This window comes from Zalophus californianus, chromosome 11, assembly GCF_009762305.2.
Source record: "Zalophus californianus isolate mZalCal1 chromosome 11, mZalCal1.pri.v2, whole genome shotgun sequence".
Taxonomy (NCBI): Eukaryota; Metazoa; Chordata; class Mammalia; order Carnivora; family Otariidae; genus Zalophus; species Zalophus californianus.
In genome coordinates this window covers 111,127,620-111,149,907 of record NC_045605.1, presented here as the reverse complement: position 1 = coordinate 111,149,907, position 22,288 = coordinate 111,127,620, and the positions used below count along the sequence as shown (strand labels likewise).

Below are 22,288 nucleotides of genomic sequence, written 5' to 3'. Positions count from 1 at the left end.
AACGCTCAGAGCGCCCTGGGTGGCAGAACGAACGAAAGAGACCGGGAGGACAGCCAGACTGAAGAAGCCTTTCAGTCGTCCAAAGGATAGTGAATGGTGGCCTGGGCTAGCGGGGTGAGCACACAGTCCGGGGAGAGCCCCAGGAAGCAGCAGAGCCCGGCACGAGGCGGAGACGGGGCAACGGGGTGGACAAGTGGACAAGGAAGCGGGTGGCGACCCACCTCTCAGATGACAGAGCGGGTGTGGCTTTCACTGTAACTGGGAGTTGAAGAGGTTGGGTGCTGGATGGGAAGAAACGGGCAAATCTGTGCCTAACTCCAGGAACCGGTGGTGTTCGGGCTGAGGGGGGCAGAGTGGAGCTCACATTCTGAGGCAAGCAATGGGGGGAACACCACAAACCAGAAGAGGCGTCTCCAGCCTCCGATCCTCAGCCCAGAGCCCTCCCTCTGGCAAACTGCAGCCTTGGGGTCCGTGTCGCCCTCTGTGCATGAAGCCCCCGCCGAGGATTCACACCCACGTTGTGTACCCACCGGAAATAAAAGGAAACACGATTTAAAATATAAGTTTTATTATGTAAAACTTAATTACAGGGGTCCTTAAGTGCCTCAGTAGGCTAAGGACCTGGCTCTGGATTTTGGCTCAAGTTGATGTTAGGGTTGTGAGATGGAGCCCAATGTCAGGTTCCGCACTGGGCAGGGAGTCGGCTTAGGATTGCATCTCTCCCTCTGCACTTCCCCCTGCGCACAGAAATTCTCTAAGCTACATAAAATCTTAAAAAAAAAAAAAAAAAAGAGAAGAGAAGAGAAAACTATAGGGGTGCCTGGGTGCCTCAGACGGTTCAGCATCTGCCTTTGAATCAGGTCATGATCCCGGGGTCCTGGAATCGAGCCCGGCAGTGGGCTCCCTGTTCAGCAGGGAGCCTGCTGCTCCCTCTCCCTCTCCGTGCCACTCCCCCTGTTTAAACTCTCTCTAGTAAAAGGATATTTTAAAAAAAAACTATTAATACAGAAAAAAATGTAATATATTAACTATACTTATAATAAATACAGCATAATAACAAGTCATTAAGTTACTCCTAGTTACATAGGGGAACCTCAGTCACAGGCACACCGTGTTCTAGGTCATGGGGACATCCCAGATCTCCGAGATCTAAGCACTGATCAGAGCAGAAAAAGGGCTCAGTGCCTGGGGAAAGGGCTGGGCAACGTGAGTGCAGCCAGCAGAGTCCTGGCTCCCTGCCCAACCACCTCAGGACTCGCTGGGATCCACGTAGATCCTGCCCACCCCTGCCGCCTTGGTCACAGGCAGTCCCCACAGCTGGTCTGGCCCCGCAGGAAGCACTCTTGCTGGCACCTAGAACTGACCTCCCCATTGCCAACTTTGTGCGGGATCTATGTAGAAAATGTGCACAGTCCCATCAGGGATTCCAGAAGTTTCCAGTAAGATGCAAACTGGGAAAGAAGGTCAGATCACGGCCATTCAGGACCCCGCTTAAGGACATGATCCCGTGCCAAAAGTTTCATCTGAGGTCTCCGAACGTCTGACCAGGATGCCTTCGGCAACTAACCCGTTTATAATATTTTCCAGGTACATGTGTAGCTGCATCTTATGGAGGGCAGCGAACAGTTTAAAAACAGAGGCTTCCCTTCCCAACTGGGTTCTCCACAAAAGGAGCATCTGGTGATGCTGCTCCATCAAATTGCCGGGGTTTTGGCATTCGCAAATGTCAATGTCACTGTCTTTCAGCCCGAGAATCCTCATAAATGTTTTCCAGTGTTTATCAGAGATCGTTTTTTCAAATTCATAGTAGGTCCGGGCTGAAAAAAAGTAAAAGCAAAAAGGAGGACTGTTTACATTTCTGGGAGGACCGCGTGGCACCTGCTGTCACGGCTCCCCAGGGATAGGTCACAGGTGTCTCCAGCGTGCCCCAGGGCCGGGTGCCAACCAGCACGCCACACCCAGGAGGTGGGAGGTCCTGTGGGACCCCGCTGATGTCCCAGAAATCGGGTCCAGATGCCGGGAGACCGAGGTGGGGCCAAGACTCCCGCCCTGCCTGTGGCTCATTACTGGAGCCTGGGAGGAGCCAAAGATCCGGGGAAGTCGGGAACTGCACGGGATCCCCAGTCGGCTGCAGGTCACCTGCCCTTTTTCTGTCCCTTGACACCCAGAGAGAGGCTGTAAGACGCACAGGACTGACAAGGCCTCCAGCTATCGGGTGGGGACCGTGGTTAGGATCTGAGCGGAAAGGCAGGTTTTGTAACCTCTTGGGGTTTCAGACTACCGTCTCCTTAAACCTATCCAAAGGGGTGGCCCTGCACAGCTGTTAGCGAAGATGGGATGTAAAACAAAAAGCACCTGTCATGGAGCAGGTCTCAATCAATCCTCCATGAACGCCTGAAAGAGTACAGAGTCCTAGCCAAGAGCGGGCCTGCTCGTCGAGGCTGTAACAAGTATTCCTACCCCCCACTCATTTCTCCTTCAAAACATGAACGCATCTTCCAATCAAAGCGGTAGTCAAAGCCGATGAACCCCACCAAACTCATGTTTGACAAATGATGTTTCCCATAATGTCACTCCTGAGCGCAAAATAGTGCCCGCGGCTTGACGCAGGCAAGTGTCCCCCTCTCAGAAACAAGGACAGCAGGACTTGACATGCACACCAAACAAGGTGAAGCCTTAACAGTTGCTAGAAACGAGGAATGCAGACTACGTACCGTCATTCCATGTATCTGTTACAAAATACTTAGCTTCATAGTCCTGTGGAGAGAAGAAAACACCGTTGTTGCAGGAGAAGGAAGAATCCATGTGGCTGAAGCCGAACCACAGTCTGGTCAGAGGGAGCAGCGGGGTGAGGACAGGGGGGCCTCCATGGACGGGAGAAGGCCTTCAGGGAGTAGGTCCCGCACCAGGGGCCGAGAGGTCACAGCCTACGAGTGTCCTCCGGGTCTCACTGCCCCAGGACACGGCCGGGGCCCAGAGGCGGCCCAGTGGCCCCTGCTCAGGTGGGCAGGCGGGCAGGTACCCGCTGAGCTGTGTCACCTGGGGATACCCAGCTCTGCTCCAGGGAATGACAAACGGACAGCACTCCTGTCCACAGAAATGCCCCGGGAAACGCGAGAGGGTACTCCGGAGAAGCTCCGAGCGGAGGTCAGTGCCAACACTGAGTGCCCGAGAGCGGCAGCCCCAACGCCCACTTCTCCTGCGCATGAGGTCAGGTAGCCCGTCACCGCCAGGCCGACGGCTGCAGGCCCCAGCTCTGCCTCCCGCCCGCGGCTGGCCCCCCACGGGACTCCCCGCTCTGGGCAGGGGTGCTCGGCCATAACATGGGATAAGAACGGGCTGAGAGGGACCCCCCGGGCCTCCTGCTGAGATGGGCAAGGGTCCTAACGTCTCTACTGACTCGTCTCTGAGCCGGCAGGGAATCTGAACAACGTCAAGCCCTCTCTCCCTGCAGTGGTACCTACGGACACTCGGCCCAGAAACCCAGTCTCCACGCTAGAGCTGGCATCCTCCACGCCCACACCAGGGGACCCCAGGGGGCCACAGCGATCGGCACAGGAGCAGCGTGATCTCCTCCCTGGGACCCTGTCCCTAATTCCTCACCTGTGCCCTGCCTTCAGGATTCAGACACGGGGCCTTGGAATTCCCCAAACCCTGGCTCCGTCCCATCGATGCACATGCTGTCCCCGCTTCTGGAAGAGCCCTACTCCCCTGAGCCACGGAGCGGGTGTCTGCTCATCTCGTCAAACTCAGGTGTCCCACACAGGATGGGCCACACAGCCCCACAACAGAGGATGGGGCCCACTGCTGTCCTGCGAGCGAGCCCGGCCCCCACGGCCCATCCAGGGGCGCAGTGTGCGCTCGCCCCTCCCGCCGCCACCCCGGCTGCACTGAGGCCATGCCCGGCACACAGGACTTGCTGGCCGAAGCCCGCCGGGCCGATCTGAGGCCCGCTCACGCTCCGGGGGCTGTGGTGTCCAGCACGTCCCAGCCTCGGGCCCTGGACAAGGACGCTCCCTGAGCCTTGGCGCCCTCCCGGTGTTACAGCCCCTTGGGACAGCAGGTGGGGTCGGGACTCCTGTGCGCTGAATTGTAGCCCCACACACTGAGTCTGAACCTCTCAACGTGACTAGTCGGGAATGGGGTCCAGGCAGACAACAGTCCTGTCGAGGTCGTGAGGGTCGGCCTCACTCCATGCTGACTGGTGTCCTCAGGGAAAGGGGAAATCTGGACGTGGACTCGTACACAGGGACACACGCCGTGAGGACGGAGGCAGAGCTTGGGGCAATGCTTCCGCAAGCCCTGGAGCCCGAAGTCGGCCAGATGCGAGCAGCCGCCGAGGGAGAGGCCTGGCCTGCTGGTGCTTTGCAGACTCAGCGGCCGCAGGCCACCCAACACCTCGATCTGGACCGTGAGCCTCCAGGACGCGAGACAATACACACCCCGCCGAGGAAGCCGCCCCGGGAAACCCACACAGGGGCTGTGCCAGAGCGCACACGGTAGCCCTGAGCACGGGGTCTGCGTACACTCAGCGCTCAGTAAGCAGAGGTCTCATTCTTGGACGCCCCAGACGGGTCACCTACCTGCTCCAGGGTCCTGAGGGAGGGGGCCACCTCAGGGTGGTCCTGCGGGCCAGGGGCGGCCGGGGCTGCCGTCTGTAGCGCCTGCTCTGGGGCCGCGGGGCTCCCCCCGAGCGCCGCCCGCGCCGGCTCGGCGCCCTCCTCCGGCTCCTCTGAGGGGCCTGCGTGGGGCCCAGCCTCGGGATTCACAGCTGAGCACCCCTCCTCTAGCAAGCGAAAAGGCGAGGGCGTTTCCACATCAGGGGCAGGCCCGTCGGTCTCAGGATTCAGGGGCAGCAGCGACTCACTGTGCTGATGGCCAATCTGTGAGTAAAGGACAAAATCGTGTCTTTTGGACACGGAAGCCTGTGGCACAGGTGCTTCCCAAGCCACGACTGGGGCGGCGGGGGGGAGAGAAATACCTGGTAATTCCTGCCGAACGTCACACTGTTTCATGAGGACTTTATTTGTTTGGTAACCTGAGCAACTACCGGGGAGCTCAGGTGACCGGTTGCAATTATTAGCAATAAATTATCTCTTTAACTTTTAAGGAGACTCCCGCCCAGCATGGCGTCCAACAATGGGCTTGAACTCACAACCCCGAGTGCAAGACCCGAGATGAGACTGAGAGTCGGAGGCTTAACCGACGGACACACCCAGGTGCCCGGACAATAAAGCATCGTTTAAGGAGGGTGCGCACCCTGGGCTTGGACACAGAACGCTACTGCACACTTAACAGTCTACACTGGTGTGAGCGCAACTTTTGTACACACCAAAAAAGTGAGCAATCCATCCGACTGGCTCCATTGCGCTATGTGCTTTATGGCTGTGGGGCGGGACCACCTCCCAGCACCGCATGCTGCGCCTGTGGGTCCGCAGCCTGAGCTCTGCGCCCGCACGTAGGACCTGACCGCAGGAGTTCACACTCCATGAATGTGAGCCCTACACCAGTGGTGAGCGTGCTCGAAGAGGCCGACTCTGAGACGCACGGACACGGGGAGAGAAGCAGAGACGGGCAGACGCCTCGGCCCTACAACGCTGGGGTCTCCAGCCCGATTAGGGAGGCAGGAAGGACCCTCCCAAACGCCTCTGACAGAGCCCCCCCTTCCCGCCGCCCCTCCCCTGATGCCAGACTCCGGCCCGCACACTTGCAGGCCATAGGCTCTACTGCTTTGTGCTCCCCAGCGGACACCGAATTTTTCGGCAGCCCTGGGATGCTCATGCACACCCCTCTGCCACTCTGAGCCTCATTTTCCACCCCGCCCTAGACCGACAGAATTTCAGTCTTCTTCCAGCACATTCTGGGGCTCCAATAAGCAGGCACACGCGAGGCTGGAAAGCAGGGGCTCTGGTGTGCCCACCACTCACCCACCCCGGATGACTTTTGGGACTCGACTGCCACCAAAGCCCAGTGCCACCGTTAGGGAAACCGCAGGACAATACTTACAGCGCTGTCAGGTCCGTCCGGCCTTCCTGAATACCAAGAAGAAGAGAAACGATCAGAACTGAAATCAGTGGGGGCAATGACTTCTGCGAGAGAAGAAACTGCTCTGAATTGAGGACAAACCGTCCTTACCTTTCCAGACGCTGAAGAACCAGCAGCAAGGCCGCATACCTGCAAGGAGCACAGGAGGTGAGCGTCCTCGGGGCTCTGTCTGCACCCAGCTGCCCTTCCTCCTTTCGGGCACCCCACGCTGACGCAGAGCCAGTCTCTCCCTGCCCCTTGGCCCACAGCACCCCCAACGCGGCGTCTCGCCAGCTGCCCAGAGATCTGGGTCTTTTTTTTTTTTTTTTTTTAAAGATTTTATTTATTTATTTGAGAGAGAAAATGAGATAGAGAAAGGGAGCATGAGAGGGGGGAGGGTCAGAGGGAGAAGCAAACTCCCCGCTGATAGCAGGGAGCCCAATGCTGGACTCGATCCCAGGACTCCAGGAGCATGACCTGAGCAGAAGGCAGTCGCTCAACCAACTGAGCCACCCAGGCGCCCCCGGAGATTTGGGTCTTAAGACCTGTGTGCGGGGAGCAGGCAAAGAGCTCTGAGCTCACACATGAGAAGGAGAAATTCAACACAGCTATGTATTCACAGCAAAAGCCTCCCGGGGGACCCCCAACCCAGGGGGTCCACTTCGGCGCTCCTGATGGGGACCCAGAGCTAGCTCCCCCAGCTCTGACCTGACCCTACTTACCTTTCTTCTTATAACAGTACATGAAGAGGACACCCACAATGAGGAAGATGGCCAAGAGGGCGAAGGATAACACGAGCTCACGGACGGACACATCCTTCGGTAATTCTTTTCCTGGAAGGAGACAAGACAGAGAATGGTGGAGCGGGTCAGGCTCACGTTCCTCACTCAGGTGACAAGGACAGAAAATCCTCGCTGAGGGAGGCAAGGAGGCACCGTGGATCTCGAGGCCTCAAGCCATCTCTCCCACTAATCATGGTCTTGAACGACCCTAGTGGGAGGCAGCTGAGGCTCCTGGTTTCTGTGTCACAGACGAGGACCTGGGGTCCTGGTCAGGTGGCTGGAAGCCGGAGGAGGTCTGCATGGCCAGGGGAGTGGAGGGAGGTCCTGGTTTCCCGGGACCGGGCTCTGCATTTCCACCTGCACCAGCAGGAGGCAGAGCATGGCCAGTCCTGACGGCAGCAAGGCCCTCCCATGGTGGCCTGAGGGACATGGCAGGTCCACCCCGAGGGGACATCTGCTATAACCACTCGGGTGTCCTGGTCTCACTCTGGTGACATCACAGAACTGACACAGGGGGCAGGACGGTCTCATTAGAGCCTCGATGGTCAGCCACCAGGATGTCATCGGTGTTGGCAGCCGGGACTGGGAGGTGGGAGGGATGGACGACAGGGCAGATCTTTCACATGGTGCCAAGTCTGACTCAAAGATTTTCTTTATGCTCTGATTAGGCCCTTCCTAATTTGTTCTTCTCTCTTTGGTGTTAAAGTATCCTTTAAAAGTGCAAGTTACACAAATCAAAATCTTTTGTGGAAATCAACAAGACAGTGCTGGCCTGTAAAGGGACACCCCACCACCGTCCCAGAGCAGCCGGACGACCTGGACGCAGAGCCTCAGACGTCAAGGCCCGCAGTTAGGTGGACTTGGGCTCCCCCCCCCAAGATGGGACCGAAGGACAGCCTCACACGGGGATGCTCGCTGCACTGCCCCACCAAGGGACACTGGCTACAGCTGGAAGGGACGGTCTTTGAAGGACACAATCCTGAGTCAGGTGCATGTGCAGGTGGGAAAAACACACCGAACCTGGACCTCCTACCCTACACCCTGCCGGGTTCACTGCAGAACAAAAACAGGAAGGCAAACCCATACAGAATCCCTCCAGGTGAGCGAAGATTTCTCACACAGGACATGAGCCCCAACCGTACGGGACACAGTTGGGTAAAGGGACCACATGAAAACGAAGGGCCTGTCCACCAAGACACCCTTGCCGTCAGAGAAGAAGACTCGCCGAGGAGGAGATATTTACAACACAAAGGCACTATCCATGAATTTTGTAAACCACCCCCCACTTCTACCAATACAGCTGACCTTTCAACAACATCAGCCACAAGGTCCAGGTACGTGTGGAATTTTTCAATACACACGATACAGAACCATCGATGTGTCTGTTCTTCCTTATTATCTCACTACCCTTTTTTTTTAAAGGTTCATCGATTTATTTGACAGAGCGAGAATGAGAGAGAAGGGGCGAGTGGGGGGGGAGGGTCAGAGGGAGAAGCAGGCTCCCCGCCAAGCAGGGAGCCCAATGCGAGACTCGATCCCGGGACTCTGGGATCATGACCTGAGCCGAAGGCAGTCGCTTAACCAACTGAGACCCCCAGGCGCCCCTCCTTCTTACCCTTTTCTCTCTACTTTATGTTACTGTAACAAGACCGCACGTGTGATACATGTAACACACAACACAGCAGGTAATCAACTGTCCAGGCCCACGGAGGCTTCATTCAACAGGACGCTATTAGTAGGTAAGATTTTGGGGGGATCAAGGGTTCTCTGGGGATGTTCCCGTGCAAGGGGAACCGGCGCCCCTCACCCCACGTTGTTCAGGGCTCCGCTCTATCAAAACTAAGAAAGCAACCCCGCCTAGGACTCAACCGAACAGTAGGCAAGAATCCCTCAGAGACACTCAGCACCAGAGGCCCAAAGGCTTGGGGCCTCACCTCCGCTCGCGGCTGCTGCCTGCCTCAAAGCCTCAGGTCCCGGCCGAGCGCCCCTGAAGGCAGCGACCTGGCCTGCTTTTGGGGATCCCATGAAAGGAGAGATGGAGGAGGTGCTGACTAACCGGGAGAAAACCGCGGGCCTCACGGAACTCAGCCGTTCCCCTCCCCTCCTGCTCTGCCAGGTGCGGGACGCCAGGCAGGACGCCAGCAGCGAGCGTCCCCGTCGGCCCACGCACCCCGGCGCGGGAACCTAGGACGCAAGCCACGGCGCGGCTCCAAGCATTCTGTTCACTCAAGACAGGGCCATGACCGTGGCCCATGGGCCGAATCCAGCCCACGGCCCATTCCCGCAAGTCTGAATGGCACCCAGGCGTGCCAAGCCTAACGTCTTACCTTCACGGGGCAGGTCTGCGGACCTGGAAGGAAGAGATGGCGTCCGGCTCTTACCTGGTGCCTCCGTACCAGCTTCTGGGGCACAGACTGTATCGTGTGTGGCATTGCAGGGCCAAATGACAGGTCCAGAACACCTGACACAGGGAGGAAACCCAGAGCATTAATCCTCCCTGCCTGGTACGGCCCCAAACATCCTTCGCACCACCCACAGGTCAGAGGTCAGGAGGAGCCCCGGCTCGCAGGATGGCCCGCCAGCTCTCAGGCTCTCACTGCCTGGCATGTCCCCGGCTGCCTGGCCCAAACCGGTTCCCTGAGGAGTAAAGCTCTGTCCCATGCTCTGTGACGTGTGGGGGGTAGGGCAGAGCGTCCCTCTGTTCCTGGATAGCACTGCATGTGCTGGGAGGACTTGCCCTGCTGTAGCTGCAGCTCGATCTCCCTCAAGAAAGAAGGTAGCCCAAAGGTGAAGCGCGTGCAAAAGGGGACATGGAAGCGAATCCAGAGAAGCCAGAGGCTTGATCGAACCGGACCTGAAGGCAGTCCTCACTTCGGACTCACAGGTCCAGGAAGCTACCGTTCAACACGGTCTGAGTTACGTCAGTTGATGACGTGCCTCACAAAGGAAAGGCGAGCTATCTTTTTAGTGGCCCTGCCACTGTCCGCGTCCCCAGAAGGTCCTCCCCAATCGGTGTCCACCCAGAACCTCGGAAGGGGGTGTGCAGAGATGCTCACGTGACGGATGGGGTCACGCCAGACTGCGGTAGGCCTTCACCCATGACTGCTGTCCTTACAGGAGGGAAGAGTGTACCAGGACAGAGAGAAGGCCGGGTGCAGACAGACAGACACAAGCGGAGACGACCTCAAGCAGACAGAAGCAGAGGCAGGAAAGCCCAGGAGCCCCGAAGCGTGCCGGCAACATCAGCGGCGGGAAGAGGTGAGGCAGGGTCCTCCCCCAGAGTCTGCAGAGGGAGCTCGGCCCCGCTGACCCCTGGCTTCAGACTTCTGGTCTGCAGACTGTGAGAGGACACATCTTTGTTGGTTTTCTCACAACCACCCGGGTGTGGCCGTGTGTCAGCAGCCACAGGTCGTTCACGGTGATGCGTTCATGCCGCTCTGCACTCATTCCGTCTGCCTAGACCTCTCCTCCCCCGGAACTCTCGATGGCTCCCCCCTCCCTCCCTGGGCCTCTGCTCAAGAGGCCAGTCCCCCCGCCCCCACGCGCTCTCCCCCGCATGGATCCGTCACTGCCCCCGTGTCTGCACCGTCTCCACCACTGCTGGGCGCTTAGGGTCTCTGCTACTGTGCGTACAGGAGGGGCCCACACCCGCATCCCCAGCACCTTCGACACCGGAAGCAATTCTCCACGCAGTTGTCTGAGTCGCAGTAGTGGCTCCCCAACTTGCACTGGCATTGCCGGTCGCTGGTTGGTGTGCACTCAGCCACCATCTCCTGGTCTGAAGGGGGAGAGCTGAGGGTCAGCACCGGGGGCCAGGACCGTCCCCGCCTGTACCGGGCTGCGCCCAGCACACTGGTGGAGAGCACGGAACCTGTCCTCCCCTTCCCTTCTATGCAGGGGCGGAGAGGGGCCAACAGCCAGACCTCACCCCTGCATCCCGGCCAAGGGGCCGGGGCCACCTGCTCAGAAGCCACCCCCATCGTTCCGTTCACCTTGTTCGCCCCCCACAGAAGAGCACAGCGCCGGCAGGGATGCCGGGTGAGGGGACCCCTCAGAGAGAGAACGGAAGGCGGGGGGACCCCTCCTCCTCCAGCAACACCCACGGCGGCCGTGCTCACCACCACACCCGGAGCCCTTCCACGGTGCTCGAGACCAAGAACAGCATTGCACAGACAGGTGAGAACCAGACAGGCCCGCACTCCCTGCCGGGCACCACGTCCCAGATCCACAGCCCGGGTTCAGCCCTCCGCAGCCCATCGCTACATTCTGGCGCTTCCTGAAACCGGACGCGCTGGGCTAGATGTGACCGGACCGGATCCCGCCGCGTAGCCCACGCCGGGCTGGCCCCTGGGGGACCCAGCTCTCCGTCCCTGGACACTCGGGTTGCTGCTGGCTTTATGTGACAGCAGACGCTTCCCCTGCTCTCAGCACACACGGGCAACGCCTGCCCCGGTCGAGATCAGGACACGGGGTGGTCGGGCAGCTGCTTCGGCGAATTTTCAACTTCACCAGCTCTGCCAAGACTGTTTCCAGAGCGTACGGACTCCTGCACGTCCCTGGGGGTGAGTCCTCCCTGTCTTTGGGCCCCATGCTGGAAATCTGTCCATCTGCTAGGAGGACAGCATGTCTGTCCATCTACTCCTGAGCTTTTTACGTGTGTACTGGTCACGGATGTCCGATCGTCTTGGCCGCGTCTGTGTCTCCACTTAAATCAAGTGTGTTTTCAAACGTCCCGACTGATGTGTTTCTTCTGGATGTGAATTTCCCTGAGTCGTATCATAAATCCGTTCTCCCACGGATTCACGGCTGAATTCCCAAACCTGGGTGTCTTGCGAAGAACAGAAGTCGGCCGTTTGAAAGCAGTCACGGGTACCCTCCTCACTCGTAAGGTTTCTGACTTTTAGGGCTCCCGTAAGATGCTTTTCCACTGCCACCAGGGCATAAACACGCTTTACATTTTGCTCTCAAAGTTGACTTTCCCCACGTGGCCTTAGCTGCACCGTGAGCACACTCGTGTGCGTGGCGGGAGCTTCCGGCCTGCATCCTGCCCGGGCAGCGACTCGGGGGGGGGGGGGGGGGGGCGTGGCGGTCTGCGCCGGAGATGCCAGCCCTGCTCCCGGGGAGGGGCTCGGTCCCTGGGCCACACGCCACCGTTCACATCCACGGCACTGTCCACTGTTCCACTGGCCCAACCGTCCACCCCGCCCTGACCATCACGCTTGTCCCCCTGCCTCTCTGCACTGAGTCGTAACACAAGGGAGAGGGAGCATGTTCTCTCTCTTCCTCCTGAGAGTTTTGACGACTGTCAGCTCATTAGATTGCATGAAAATACCTGTTGTGATTTTTTTTTTTTTTTAATAAAAATTGTGTATTTAAAATCTTCAGCGGGTGGCCCAGACGGCTCAGACGTTAAGCGTCTGCCTTCGGCTCGGGTCATGATCCCAGGGTCCTTAGATCGAGCCCCGCATCGGGCTCCCTGCTCAGCAGGAAGCCTGCTTCTCCCTCCCCCGCTCCCTTTGCTTGGGTTCCCTCCTCTCTCACTGTGTCTCTGTCAAATAAATAAAATCTTTAAAAAAATAAAGGAAAGAAAAGAAAATCTGCAGCAGGATGATATCCTGTTGGGATTGCCCAGAATCCACTGAATCGTCGAAGAATCCTTTCACAGAGATCTGCTATCTTTAAAACAGAGAGTCTCCTTACTTACAATCTTGTATCTCTCTGCATAAGTAGACTTTCTTCAACGTTGTTTGTTCACGTAAACTTAAATTTTATACGTCCTTTCCTAGATTTTCTCAAAGTTTCTCATCGTTTCTTTGCTAATGCAAACAGCATCTTTTTAAAGAATGACATCTTTAAAAACAACTTGATGCTCCTACATAGAAACAGAGAGAACCTTTTGTATATGACCCTTGCCCCGAGTGTCTCTAAGATCCTGACTCCCGGAAGGCTGATTCTTTAACCAGGTGCACACACCATCATGGTAAGAACACCCCGAGATCGGTACTCCGCAGCTCTAACATTGTGTTCATCTGACGTAATTCCGTTTGGGGCAACGCCAGCAAGCTGAGGCCAGGGGGCTACGTTTCCAAACCCCAAGATCCCACTGTGCCGGACTGTAGCGCACTTACCCGCCCGACACCTAGTGCACGGCCGGCAGCTGGTCTCCCTGTTTGGGTGGGACTGGAAGCTTTCGGATTCACATGGACTACATTTGGAAACACCATGGTTTACATCACAGTGCCTGCTGACATAAAAGCCTGTAAAGGGGGGAACACAGAGGTGAGGTGGGGGCCCAGAGCGGACCCGATCCCCAGGCCTCTACTGGAGGACCAGGCCTCGCCACGATCTCCTTGGAGCGTTCTGGACTGACACTTGGCCACAAGTGTCCCAGGAACTGGGGACCTAGTGCCCCTCGGCTTTCAGCGACATCTTGGAACACAGGTCAGGAGATGGTTTGGAGCATACACACTGGAGGCTCCTGCGCCCGACAACATCTGTGTGTTCGCCCCTGCCTCTGGGGTGGGCTGACAGCTTCCGGCTCATCTACAGGGAACGCTGGAGGGCTCGAGACAGAGTCTCTGACCAGGCCCAGAGGAGCCCCCTGGTCTAGCGCCTGCCTCGTGCAAAGGCTGTAGCTGAGACAGTCAGCCCTGGCTGGGAGGAGGCGAACACAACCTGAAGTTGCACAAGGCTGAGTTCACAAGGTTTGCAGTCGAAGCACCTGTGTCTACTTCATGCCCACATGAGCTGTGCGTGTGTGCGGGTGCACGTGCGCATAGGCAGCGGACCCACACATGCCTGGTGTATACACAGGTATGCTGGGAGCGTGTCAGGTGAGTGGTCCAGGTGTGGGTCTTCAGTACCCAAAACGGGAGCCCTGCAGGGGCAGAGCGTGTGTGGGGCAGTGGGTGACGCCGGTGGTGATGGGTAGAGGGATGTGGTCGGCCCCCGCAAAGAGGAGATCCGTGAAGGAACTCCCACGGACAGCGTGTGCACATCTGTCTGCGAGTGTAGATGAGGTACATGCTGTGGAGGGGTGGGAAGAGCAGGCACCTAGGGCCTGTGGCCCCCACCTGCTCTATGGGGCTCATTCAGAGCATCCTCACGAAGGTGAGTAAGCCTCCACGCACATGCCGTGCCTGAGAACCGTGGTCGCCCCGGCCCCGCAAGGACCCTCCTTCGTCAGGTGTCCGAGTCACCCCAACGGGAGGGCAGCTAGGAGCATCCGGCCTGACCGTGCATCCCCATGTTGTCCTCCAGCCTGCAGAAGGACCTCCCTGAACAAAACAAGCCCACAACCCTATTCACAGGAGAGCCCCCCCCCCCAAGGGGGCCAAGATGCCAAGGAGCGGTCCGCTCACCTGAGCCAGAGGGAGTCTCCCCACCCAGCCTCCAGCTCTGTCTGCTCCAACGGCCCACAGCCTCCCTTCTCCAGCCTGCGAGGGCTGCCCCTCAAAGCTCCAGAAGATCCCCTTGGACTCACCGGCAGGACACTGTTGGCAGCACAGGTGGAGACCCTCAGGCTTGTACTCATTCGGGCCGCACTCGGGGTTACCGCCTGGCAAGGCCACCTTCGATCCGAAAAAGGAGATGGGGGTCATTAAGAGAAGACTCTGCTGCACACGGAGCCGCACATGTCCTCTAGCTGGACACAGGCGAGCACACAGGGGGACGACCACCTGCCACCTCACAGGGGTGGGCTTTGTTGGGGGAGCATACGTTGGGAACTTCCTACGTATCTCTGTGCTTTTGAACTTAGGATCTGGAGCAGTGCTACTCGGGGCAAAATGTTCTTTCGTTTCCCAAAACACGTGCTCAGGCCCATTGTTCCTACTGTTGCCGTGTAACCTACCACCCAGCCAGAACTGAATCGTCTGGGCCCGAATATTGCTTTTTTATTGAAATGATTTATTTATTTATTTCAGAGAGAGTGCACGAGCAGGGGGATGGAGAGGAGGAGAGGGAGACAGAATCCCAAGCAGACGCCCCGCTGAGTGCTGAGCCCGACACGGGTTCGATCCCACGACTCGGAGACCGTGACCTGACCCGAAAGCAAGACTCGGACACTCAAGGGACCGAGCCACCCAGGTGCCCTGACCATTTGCTTTTGTTCTAGTTCATCTGTTCAGTGACTACATATTTATGTGTCAAAAAAGCACATCATCTTTTGGCTAGGAACAGGGGATCTGAGTGTGTGCACCTGCTCCCTGCGTGCACACACACTAGAGCCCTGTCGTGGTGTGGTCCTGATTTTTTACATCGTTACTGATTGTTTTCTGCTCGGTCTACTGGCGTTTGAGGTACAGTAAAACCTCGACCCAGTTCGTGGATGTTAGATTTCACCAGACAATTACACCAGTTTCTGCTGTGTGTATGCTGCGTCCACTCGGGTGGATGCGGGCGATGTCACGACCGCTGCGGTTAAAGCCATGCACCCTTGCCGTTCGCTGAACTGGGGTTTGCAAGCCGGCCCGCTCAGTGACACTCCTCCGTAACCCCGAAGCGGCTCCTCGCGGCAGCTGCTGGCACGCGCAGAACGGCAAGACTCTCTCGCCGGGTTGTGCTGATCCCACTCCTCCTACCTCTAGGCGAGAAGAGCCTGCCACCCACCTTCACCCCGTCTGCTTCCCGCCCGGCCCAGCCGCGCTACGTCCTTTTAGGCAGAGCTCTGGAAACACCAGCTCGCCTGACTTTCCCTTCTACGCCAACCCGATCGTTCAGAAATGAGTTCCTCCTACTTGCAGGTGCTGGACCACCACCGGATTTACGTTTCCTTCTGCCATCTCATGTTGTGTTTTTAATACCCCACTTTCTTGGATTCTTTTTCGCCTTTTCAGGCTTTTGCTTCCTTTTTATTCCTCGTCTCCACATCCCTTTTTTGCCCCTTCCCACGGAAACTGATGAGGTTCCACTTTAGTTTCTAGCGGTTCAGACTACGTTTTAATTTGGGTGAAACAAAAAGGAACAAAATCATATTTAGATGGGCTTCCCTCTGCCAACACCACAGTCATAACCGTCTCGGGCAAGAACGTATCAATGAATGCACGTTTGTGAATGGAAGCTCCTGGGAAAACAGAGTATTTACACGGTTTCAAAGGCAATGCCCCTCAGGATACCTGCTAATTACAGAGGGAGAAAATATTAAGTTTACTGTGAAGACACCTGGCAAACACCACCTGAACTGTCAACGTCAGCATCGCCGCGGAAGGAACAAATCGATGTCCTGTGTCATGTGTCTTTTGCGATGGTGCAGTTGAAAGGACACAAAGTCGCCTCTTCCGTATTTTTCCCAAAAATGCCAAACTCACATTTATTCACAAAAAGCCAGCACACAGATCCAAATTGAGAAACGTTTTATTAAAGGACGGGTCAGTACTCTATAAGCGTGTGAAGATCAGGGAAGAGAAGAAAGACCGAGAACAACTCATCCTGAGGACGGGGGTGGGACAGCAGGGGACTTGACGGGAGGCTGGGGACCGAAGGGCGGCACCTGTTTCAACCTTTGCCCCCATTCTGAGCATCGAGTGCAGGCACCCTCCTCTAGAGGTCTGCAAGGTCACTACCAGTGCTCTTAGTCTGTGCTATTTTAGTTGGCGGGAGTTTTTTGGTTTTTGGTTTTTTTTGAGGGTATCGTTTCTTCTTTTCTACCAGGCTAACATGCAGGGCACTCAAAAGTAACCATCTGAAAGTGTAGAATACGGTGGCGTCCAGCCCACTGACGCTGTTGCACAACCATTTGGACTATTTTGGTAACTTAAAAAGTCCAAAGGTACTTCAAAATCAAACCTGAAAAATTAAAAACCTTGTAAAAAAGAAAAAAAATATCTCAAGAGGAAAGCGGCTTTCCTTTGTGGAACTTAGCCTGGTCAGTAACATAAATGGAGGCCATTTCCTTCTGTCCGGGTGGGGCTCACCCGCTCAGCCAGCAAGGGGACGCTTCACATGGCAAAAACAGCAAAAAAGTCCTGTTCTGTCCCCCAGCCCCTCTGGTGTCGGGGCCACCGCCCCCACCCCACCCCCGCCCCACCCACTCTGCCACCCCAGCCCCGCCCTGAGTTCAGCCCAGTGTCCGCTCTGGGATGCCAGACCCGGTGCTCCCAACCCCCAGGCACAAGGAGAGTGGGGCTGGGAGGGTGGGTGGTCTCAGCTGTACCGCTGGTGGCCCGCTGGGGACCCTTCCTGGGTGCCCTGAGCACCCAGGCCCAGGACAAGGGTGGGGCAAAACGTAAGCGCCCCCCCCACCCCAACTCAGCAACCAAGATAAAACTACATGATGCGGCAATTTAAAAACTCGAATCAGCAGACGGCTGCCACCTTTTGTGAGCAGTTCTCCTGGAACCAGAGCAGGGTTACTAGGATGTGAAGCGGGTGGGCAGGCTCGGGCCAAATGCAGGGTCCCATTCTCTCTTCTTCTGAAATGTGTCTATTTCAGCATGGATTGTTTTCGCATGGATTATTGCTTTTTCAAAAAGACCACATCAAAATACTCCTCACCTCAGGACCTGAGTTACGTGGGGGGCGTCCTAAGTCTACACCAGACACGAGTAGCCGACTTGCCTCCTCCGGCAGGTACCTCCCTCGCAGAGGATGAAGGGTTCCCCGTGGTCCCTCCGGAGGCCCGCCTACCGGCAGCAATGCTCCCACCCCCGTGGGGCTCGCCCCAGCCAGGGGTCCCCCCTGCTCTCTGCCCTCCCCTCAGGCCCCAAGGCCCCTCCAGCCCCTTCCCTTCTGTGTCAAGAAATCCCTAAGGAAGTGCAATGGCATGTGGGAACCACAGCCATCCAGCATTTGCACACGCCCAAGTCTCCAGTGGGGAAGCCCTGAAGCGCCTGTGAGAAGCTTAACCCTTCAGTGAACGAGAACGTGTCACCGATCTGAAGTGAGCATCTCCTTCTGGGCAACCCCAGCCTCACAGAGAGGAAGGTCCTGGGAGGGACCGCAGAGGAGTCACCAACCACCCGCCCAATGTGGAAAGGCCTGGGAAGGGAACCCTGAGCCCAGCCCAGTGGGTATACTGCAACCAGGCTGAGAAGAGAGGTATTTCCCCTGCTCCTTTGAAGACAGGCTGGCAGGCAATTTCCAGAAGGTGCAGATTCCAAATTCTCCCCACCCTAAAGTTTCAGCACATATGACAAGGAGCCGACAGAAGAATGGACCGTGACTAAGCACCAAGCGACACGTTCTGATGCACGACCAAGTTTCATGGAATCAAAGGCTCTCTGCTTCTGCACAGCGATGGAAACCATCGACAAAATGAAGTGGCAATCGACCGAATGGGAGAAGATACTTGTGAACGACATACCCAACAAGAGCTTAACATCCAAAACAGACAAAGAACTCATACAACTCCGTTAAGAAAAAAACACACAACCAGCTTAAAACATAGGCACAGGACCCGAGTCCAAAGACATTTTCCAAAGACAACACAGATGGCCAACAAACCCGTGAGAAGATGCTCACCATCTCCCATCATCAGGGAAATGCAAATCGAAACCACAATGAGATTTTACCTGGCACCTGTCAGAAGAGCTGGGATCAAAGAGACAAGAAATAGCAAGTGTTGGGGTGAGGCTGTGAAGAAAAGGGAACCCTCTCGGACTGTTGGTGGGAATACATGGAAAACGGTATGGAGGTTCGTCAAAAGAGTAAAAACAGAACTACCCTACGACCCAGCAATCCAACTTCTGGGATTACCCTCACCCATGTGAAAAGACGTAGACACCCCTGTGTTCCCGGAAGGATTATTTACAACAGCCTCGATATGAAAGCAGCCAGAGAGTCCACGGTGATCGATGAACAGGTAAGGAAGATGGGGTGTATATACACGGTGGAATATTCGCCACAAAAAACAATGAGATTCACAATAAAAAAGGAGAAAAAGAAAGAAAAGGCTCTCTGGGTCAAGTTTTTCAGTGCGTCAATGTGGTCTTGCAGACATCACCAGACAAGCTGCTTGACCACAGGACACAAAGAGTTCCCCCCATCGAGGAATCTGGGAGCCACCAGCGCGGAGGGCGGAAATATGACGACAACAGAGAAAGAGACAAGCCATCGGGCCTGGCTGATCTCATTCTGAACGTGCTCTGGAAAAATTTGCTTACATACACCTGGCAAATACACGGGCAGAAACAGGCAGCCCCAGGGGCGGAGGGCACATAGAAGAAGGTGTTAGGTAGGAATGCCCTCCGGTCAGGAAAACACCAAGACTGGACTGAACTCAGGAATTCAACAAACAACCTGATACTGATACAGGGACCGAATTTACAAAGCACTAAAATCAGGGGCGCCTGGGGGGCACAGTCGGTTAAGCATCTGACTCTGGGTTCTGGCTCAGGTCAGGATCTCAAGGTTGTGAGATCAAGCCCTGGAATGGGCTCTGTGCTCAGCTCACAGAGTCTCTTGAATTCTTTCCCCCTCTGCTCTGCGCTCTCTCTCTCTCTCACACATAAATCAAGGGGCGCCTGGGTGGCTCAGCTGGTTAAGCATCTGCCTTCAACTCAATTCACGTTCCTGGAGTCCCAGGATCCAGCCCCCCACTCGGGGCCCTGCTCAGCAGGGGGTCCGCTTCTCCCTCTCCTCCACCCCTGCTCCTGCTGACTCTCTCAGAGAAATAAACAAAATCTTAAAAAACAAATAAAGAAATAAAATCTGGGGTGCCTCGGTGGCTCAGTGGGTTAAGCCTCTGACTTTGGCTCAGGTCATGATTCCAGGGTCTGGGATCCAGCGATACGTGGGGCTCCCCCCTCAGAGGGAAGTCGGCTTCCCCCTCCCCCTCTGCCCCTACTCATGCCCATGCCCCTGCTCGCTCTATCCATAAATAAATAAAATCTTTAAGAAAACAAATAAAATCTCTTTTTAAGATTAACAGTATGGAGGTTCCTCAAGAAGTTAAAATAGACCTACCCTACACCCAGCAATTGCACTAATATTTACCCAAAAGACACAAAAGTAGTGAACCAAAGGGGCACTGGCCCCCAATGTTTAGAGCAGCAATGTCCACAATAGCCCAACTATGGAAAGAGCCCAGATGTCCATCAACAGATAAATGGACAGAGATGATGTGGTATATGTACAATGAAAATCACTCAGCCGTTAAAAAAAAAAAGAAAGAAACAAATCTTGCCATTTGCATCGACATGGACGACATGGACGGAGCTAGAGGATAGTATGCTACCTGAAGTAAGTTAATCAGAGAAAGACAATGATCATATGACTCACTCACATGTGGAATTTAAGAAACAATGCAGAGGATCATAGGGGAAGGGATGGCAAAATGAAACGAAATCAAAGAGGGAGACAAACCATAAGAGACTCTTAACTCTAGGAAACACTGAGGGCTGCTGAACGGGATGGGGGGATGGGGTAACTGGATGATGGACATTAAGGAGGGCAGGAGATGTAATGACCACTGGGTGTGACAGGCAACCGATCAATCACTGAACTCCACCTCTGAAACTAGTAATATACTCTGTCAAGTAATGGAATTTAAATAAAATTAAAATTAAAAATCAATAAATGAGAATAAAAGCACGAAAATCAGAAAAGACACCCTTTTCAGGGGAGAAACACTGCAACGCTCTAGCCAAACTGGCTTCAGGGAAACTCAGCCGAGCGCTGGGTGTGGAGAGCCGGGGTCTCCTGTCCTTTTCAGGCAGAAAGAGGACGACGCAGCCCGCAGCCCCCAGCCCCCAGCCCCCAGCCCGACTGTGGACGTTGAGCTCGCTCAGGGGGGCGGCGACACTCAAACTTGCACACTGTGGTTTGAGGCTAACACTCCGGGGCACCGCAATCCGATTCTCTGCGCTTGAGGTTTTCGGATACGTTATCAAATATTATCATTGGTCCCAATATAATGGAACCATCTCGCCACCAAACCATTTCTGCGTGAACGTGCGATGGCTGATAATAACAGCCACAGTGATTTTGTAGCAAATTAAAGACCACGCTTCCCGCGAAAATTCGCGCAGCCTCCTGCCCCTCCCCGCTGCCCCCGCCCTGTTTCCACGACCGTGCGCGCTCCTGAGGCTCCTCGAGAGTCCTGCACACCGAAGCCCGGCCGCAAACTCTCTCCGGAGTCTGAAGCCACCGAGAACAGCCGAGCGCCAGCAGGGCTCGCCCCCAGCAGCAGTGACTCACGCCCGCTGCCGAGGGACCTACGGGCTCCGTCCGCACCCGGGGAACGCGCGCGGCCTGCAGCGCCTGCGCGGCCCCTCACGGGGCTCCGGGACCCTTCCCAGACCGCGGCCGGCGTGTCCGAGCCTGCAGGGTTCTCCGGGACCGCTCCACGCGCCTCGGCCGCCCCGCCCGCTCCGGCTCCCAAACCGTACCCCGCCCCCACTCGACCCCGCCGCCCCGGGCCCCCCACCTGTGCCAGCATCCCCGCACACCCGGGACCGCTTCATGGGCCCCCCCCCCCCGACCGCTCCCGCGCCTCTCCTGCTGCTCCACGCGCCCTCCCGGCCGCCGCAGGTCCCTTCCCCGCGCCCCGGCCCCAGGCCGCTCCGCGCAGCCCCGCACTGCTCACCGCGGCTCCGTGGAGGAGCAGCAGGGCCCACAGCCGCAGGGCGCGCGAGGTTCCCGACCACCCGCTCATCGCGGACTCGACGAACACACAGCTGAGGACCGGTTGAGTCCGCCCGATTTCCGAGCGGCGGCCGGAAACGCCCCCGGCGGCGACTTCCCTCCGGCGAGCCGGCCTCTACCTATCCTACAGCGCGGGGCTCCTGGTGGGCGGAGCCTCGCCGCCCGCTCGGCCCCTCAAAGGGCGGGCGAGGGCGTGGGCGGGGCCCGTGTGCGTCATCTCCGAGCGCCGGCCGTGGGCTCCGAGCCAGAGCCCGGTCCCGAGACGGAGCCGCGGCCGCCTCCGGGTCCCCCCGCGGGCGGGCTCCCCCCCCCGCCGCTGCCCCGCCGGGCCCTCGGGCGCGCTCTCTTATTTCTTAATTTGAGAGAGCGAGCGCGAGCACCCCGGAGCGGGGCGAGCGCGGAGCCGACGACGACGAGGGGAGGCGCCGGCTAGTGGTTCCTGGGGACAGAGCTGCATTTGGGGAAGAGCTGGGAAGTTCCGGAGGCGGACGGTGGGGATGGGCGTGCGACCGCACGGATGGACTTCGGGCGACACAGCTGGGCGCCCGGCCCTGCGTCGGATGGGAGATGTTACGTGTTTTACCGCAACAAAAGCGGAGTCATTAAAAACAAACCCACCCAGAGCCGATGCGCGGCCGTACGACGTCCAGCCCAAGTGAGGCCGGGCGGCAGGGCTCTCGTCTCAGGGTGCGGAAGAATGCGCGTCGCCGACACGAGAGGGTGAAGGTGAGAACCGGGAGAAAGCGCTAGGGCGGCAGGGGTCCCGGATGCGCTGCCCCTGAGGGCGCTCTTGCTGGGTCTTCTCCAGAAAACCGCCCCGGGAACTCCAGTCGGCCGGATGTCACCAGCGAGCGGCACGATATCTCACCTGAGGTTGAAGACAGACGAGGTGGTCTTGT

General features: G+C 57.0%; 1 protein-coding gene across 3 annotated transcripts; it reads right to left on the bottom strand.

The window, feature by feature from the left end:
* Positions 1-903: 903 nt before the first annotated feature.
* On the bottom strand, positions 904-21,515 carry LOC113915274 (tumor necrosis factor receptor superfamily member 1A-like). 3 transcript variants are annotated; one of them, XM_027581098.2, is made up of 11 exons: positions 21,331-21,514; positions 14,290-14,377; positions 12,935-13,063; positions 10,470-10,584; positions 9,134-9,267; positions 6,747-6,857; positions 6,136-6,174; positions 6,007-6,032; positions 4,584-4,883; positions 2,715-2,757; positions 904-1,817 (listed from the first exon to the last, which is right to left on the bottom strand). In XM_027581098.2, the coding sequence occupies exons 1-11, from the start codon at positions 21,397-21,399 to the stop codon at positions 1,492-1,494; spliced, it is 1,380 nt and encodes a 459-aa protein (XP_027436899.1). In that variant the 5' UTR covers positions 21,400-21,514; the 3' UTR covers positions 904-1,491. The 3 variants fall into 3 exon arrangements, with proteins under 3 accessions (XP_027436899.1, XP_027436900.1, XP_027436901.1); XM_027581099.2 differs by having other exon boundaries at positions 9,188-9,267; positions 21,331-21,513; XM_027581100.2 differs by lacking the exon at positions 12,935-13,063 and having other exon boundaries at positions 21,331-21,515.
* Positions 21,516-22,288: the final 773 nt, after the last annotated feature.

Excerpts from the sequence above, each read along its gene's own strand:
- LOC113915274 (XM_027581098.2), bottom strand. The coding sequence starts at position 21,399 with ATGAGCGGGTGGTCGGGAACCTCGCGCGCCCTGCGGCTGTGGGCCCTG. Across the intron at positions 9,268-10,469 it reads AATTGCTTCCGGTGTCGAAG|GTGTTCTGGACCTGTCATTT; the intron begins GTGCTGGGGATG and ends TCCCTGTGTCAG. Across the intron at positions 6,033-6,135 it reads GTTCTTCAGCGTCTGGAAAG|GAAGGCCGGACGGACCTGAC; the intron begins GTAAGGACGGTT and ends CTTGGTATTCAG.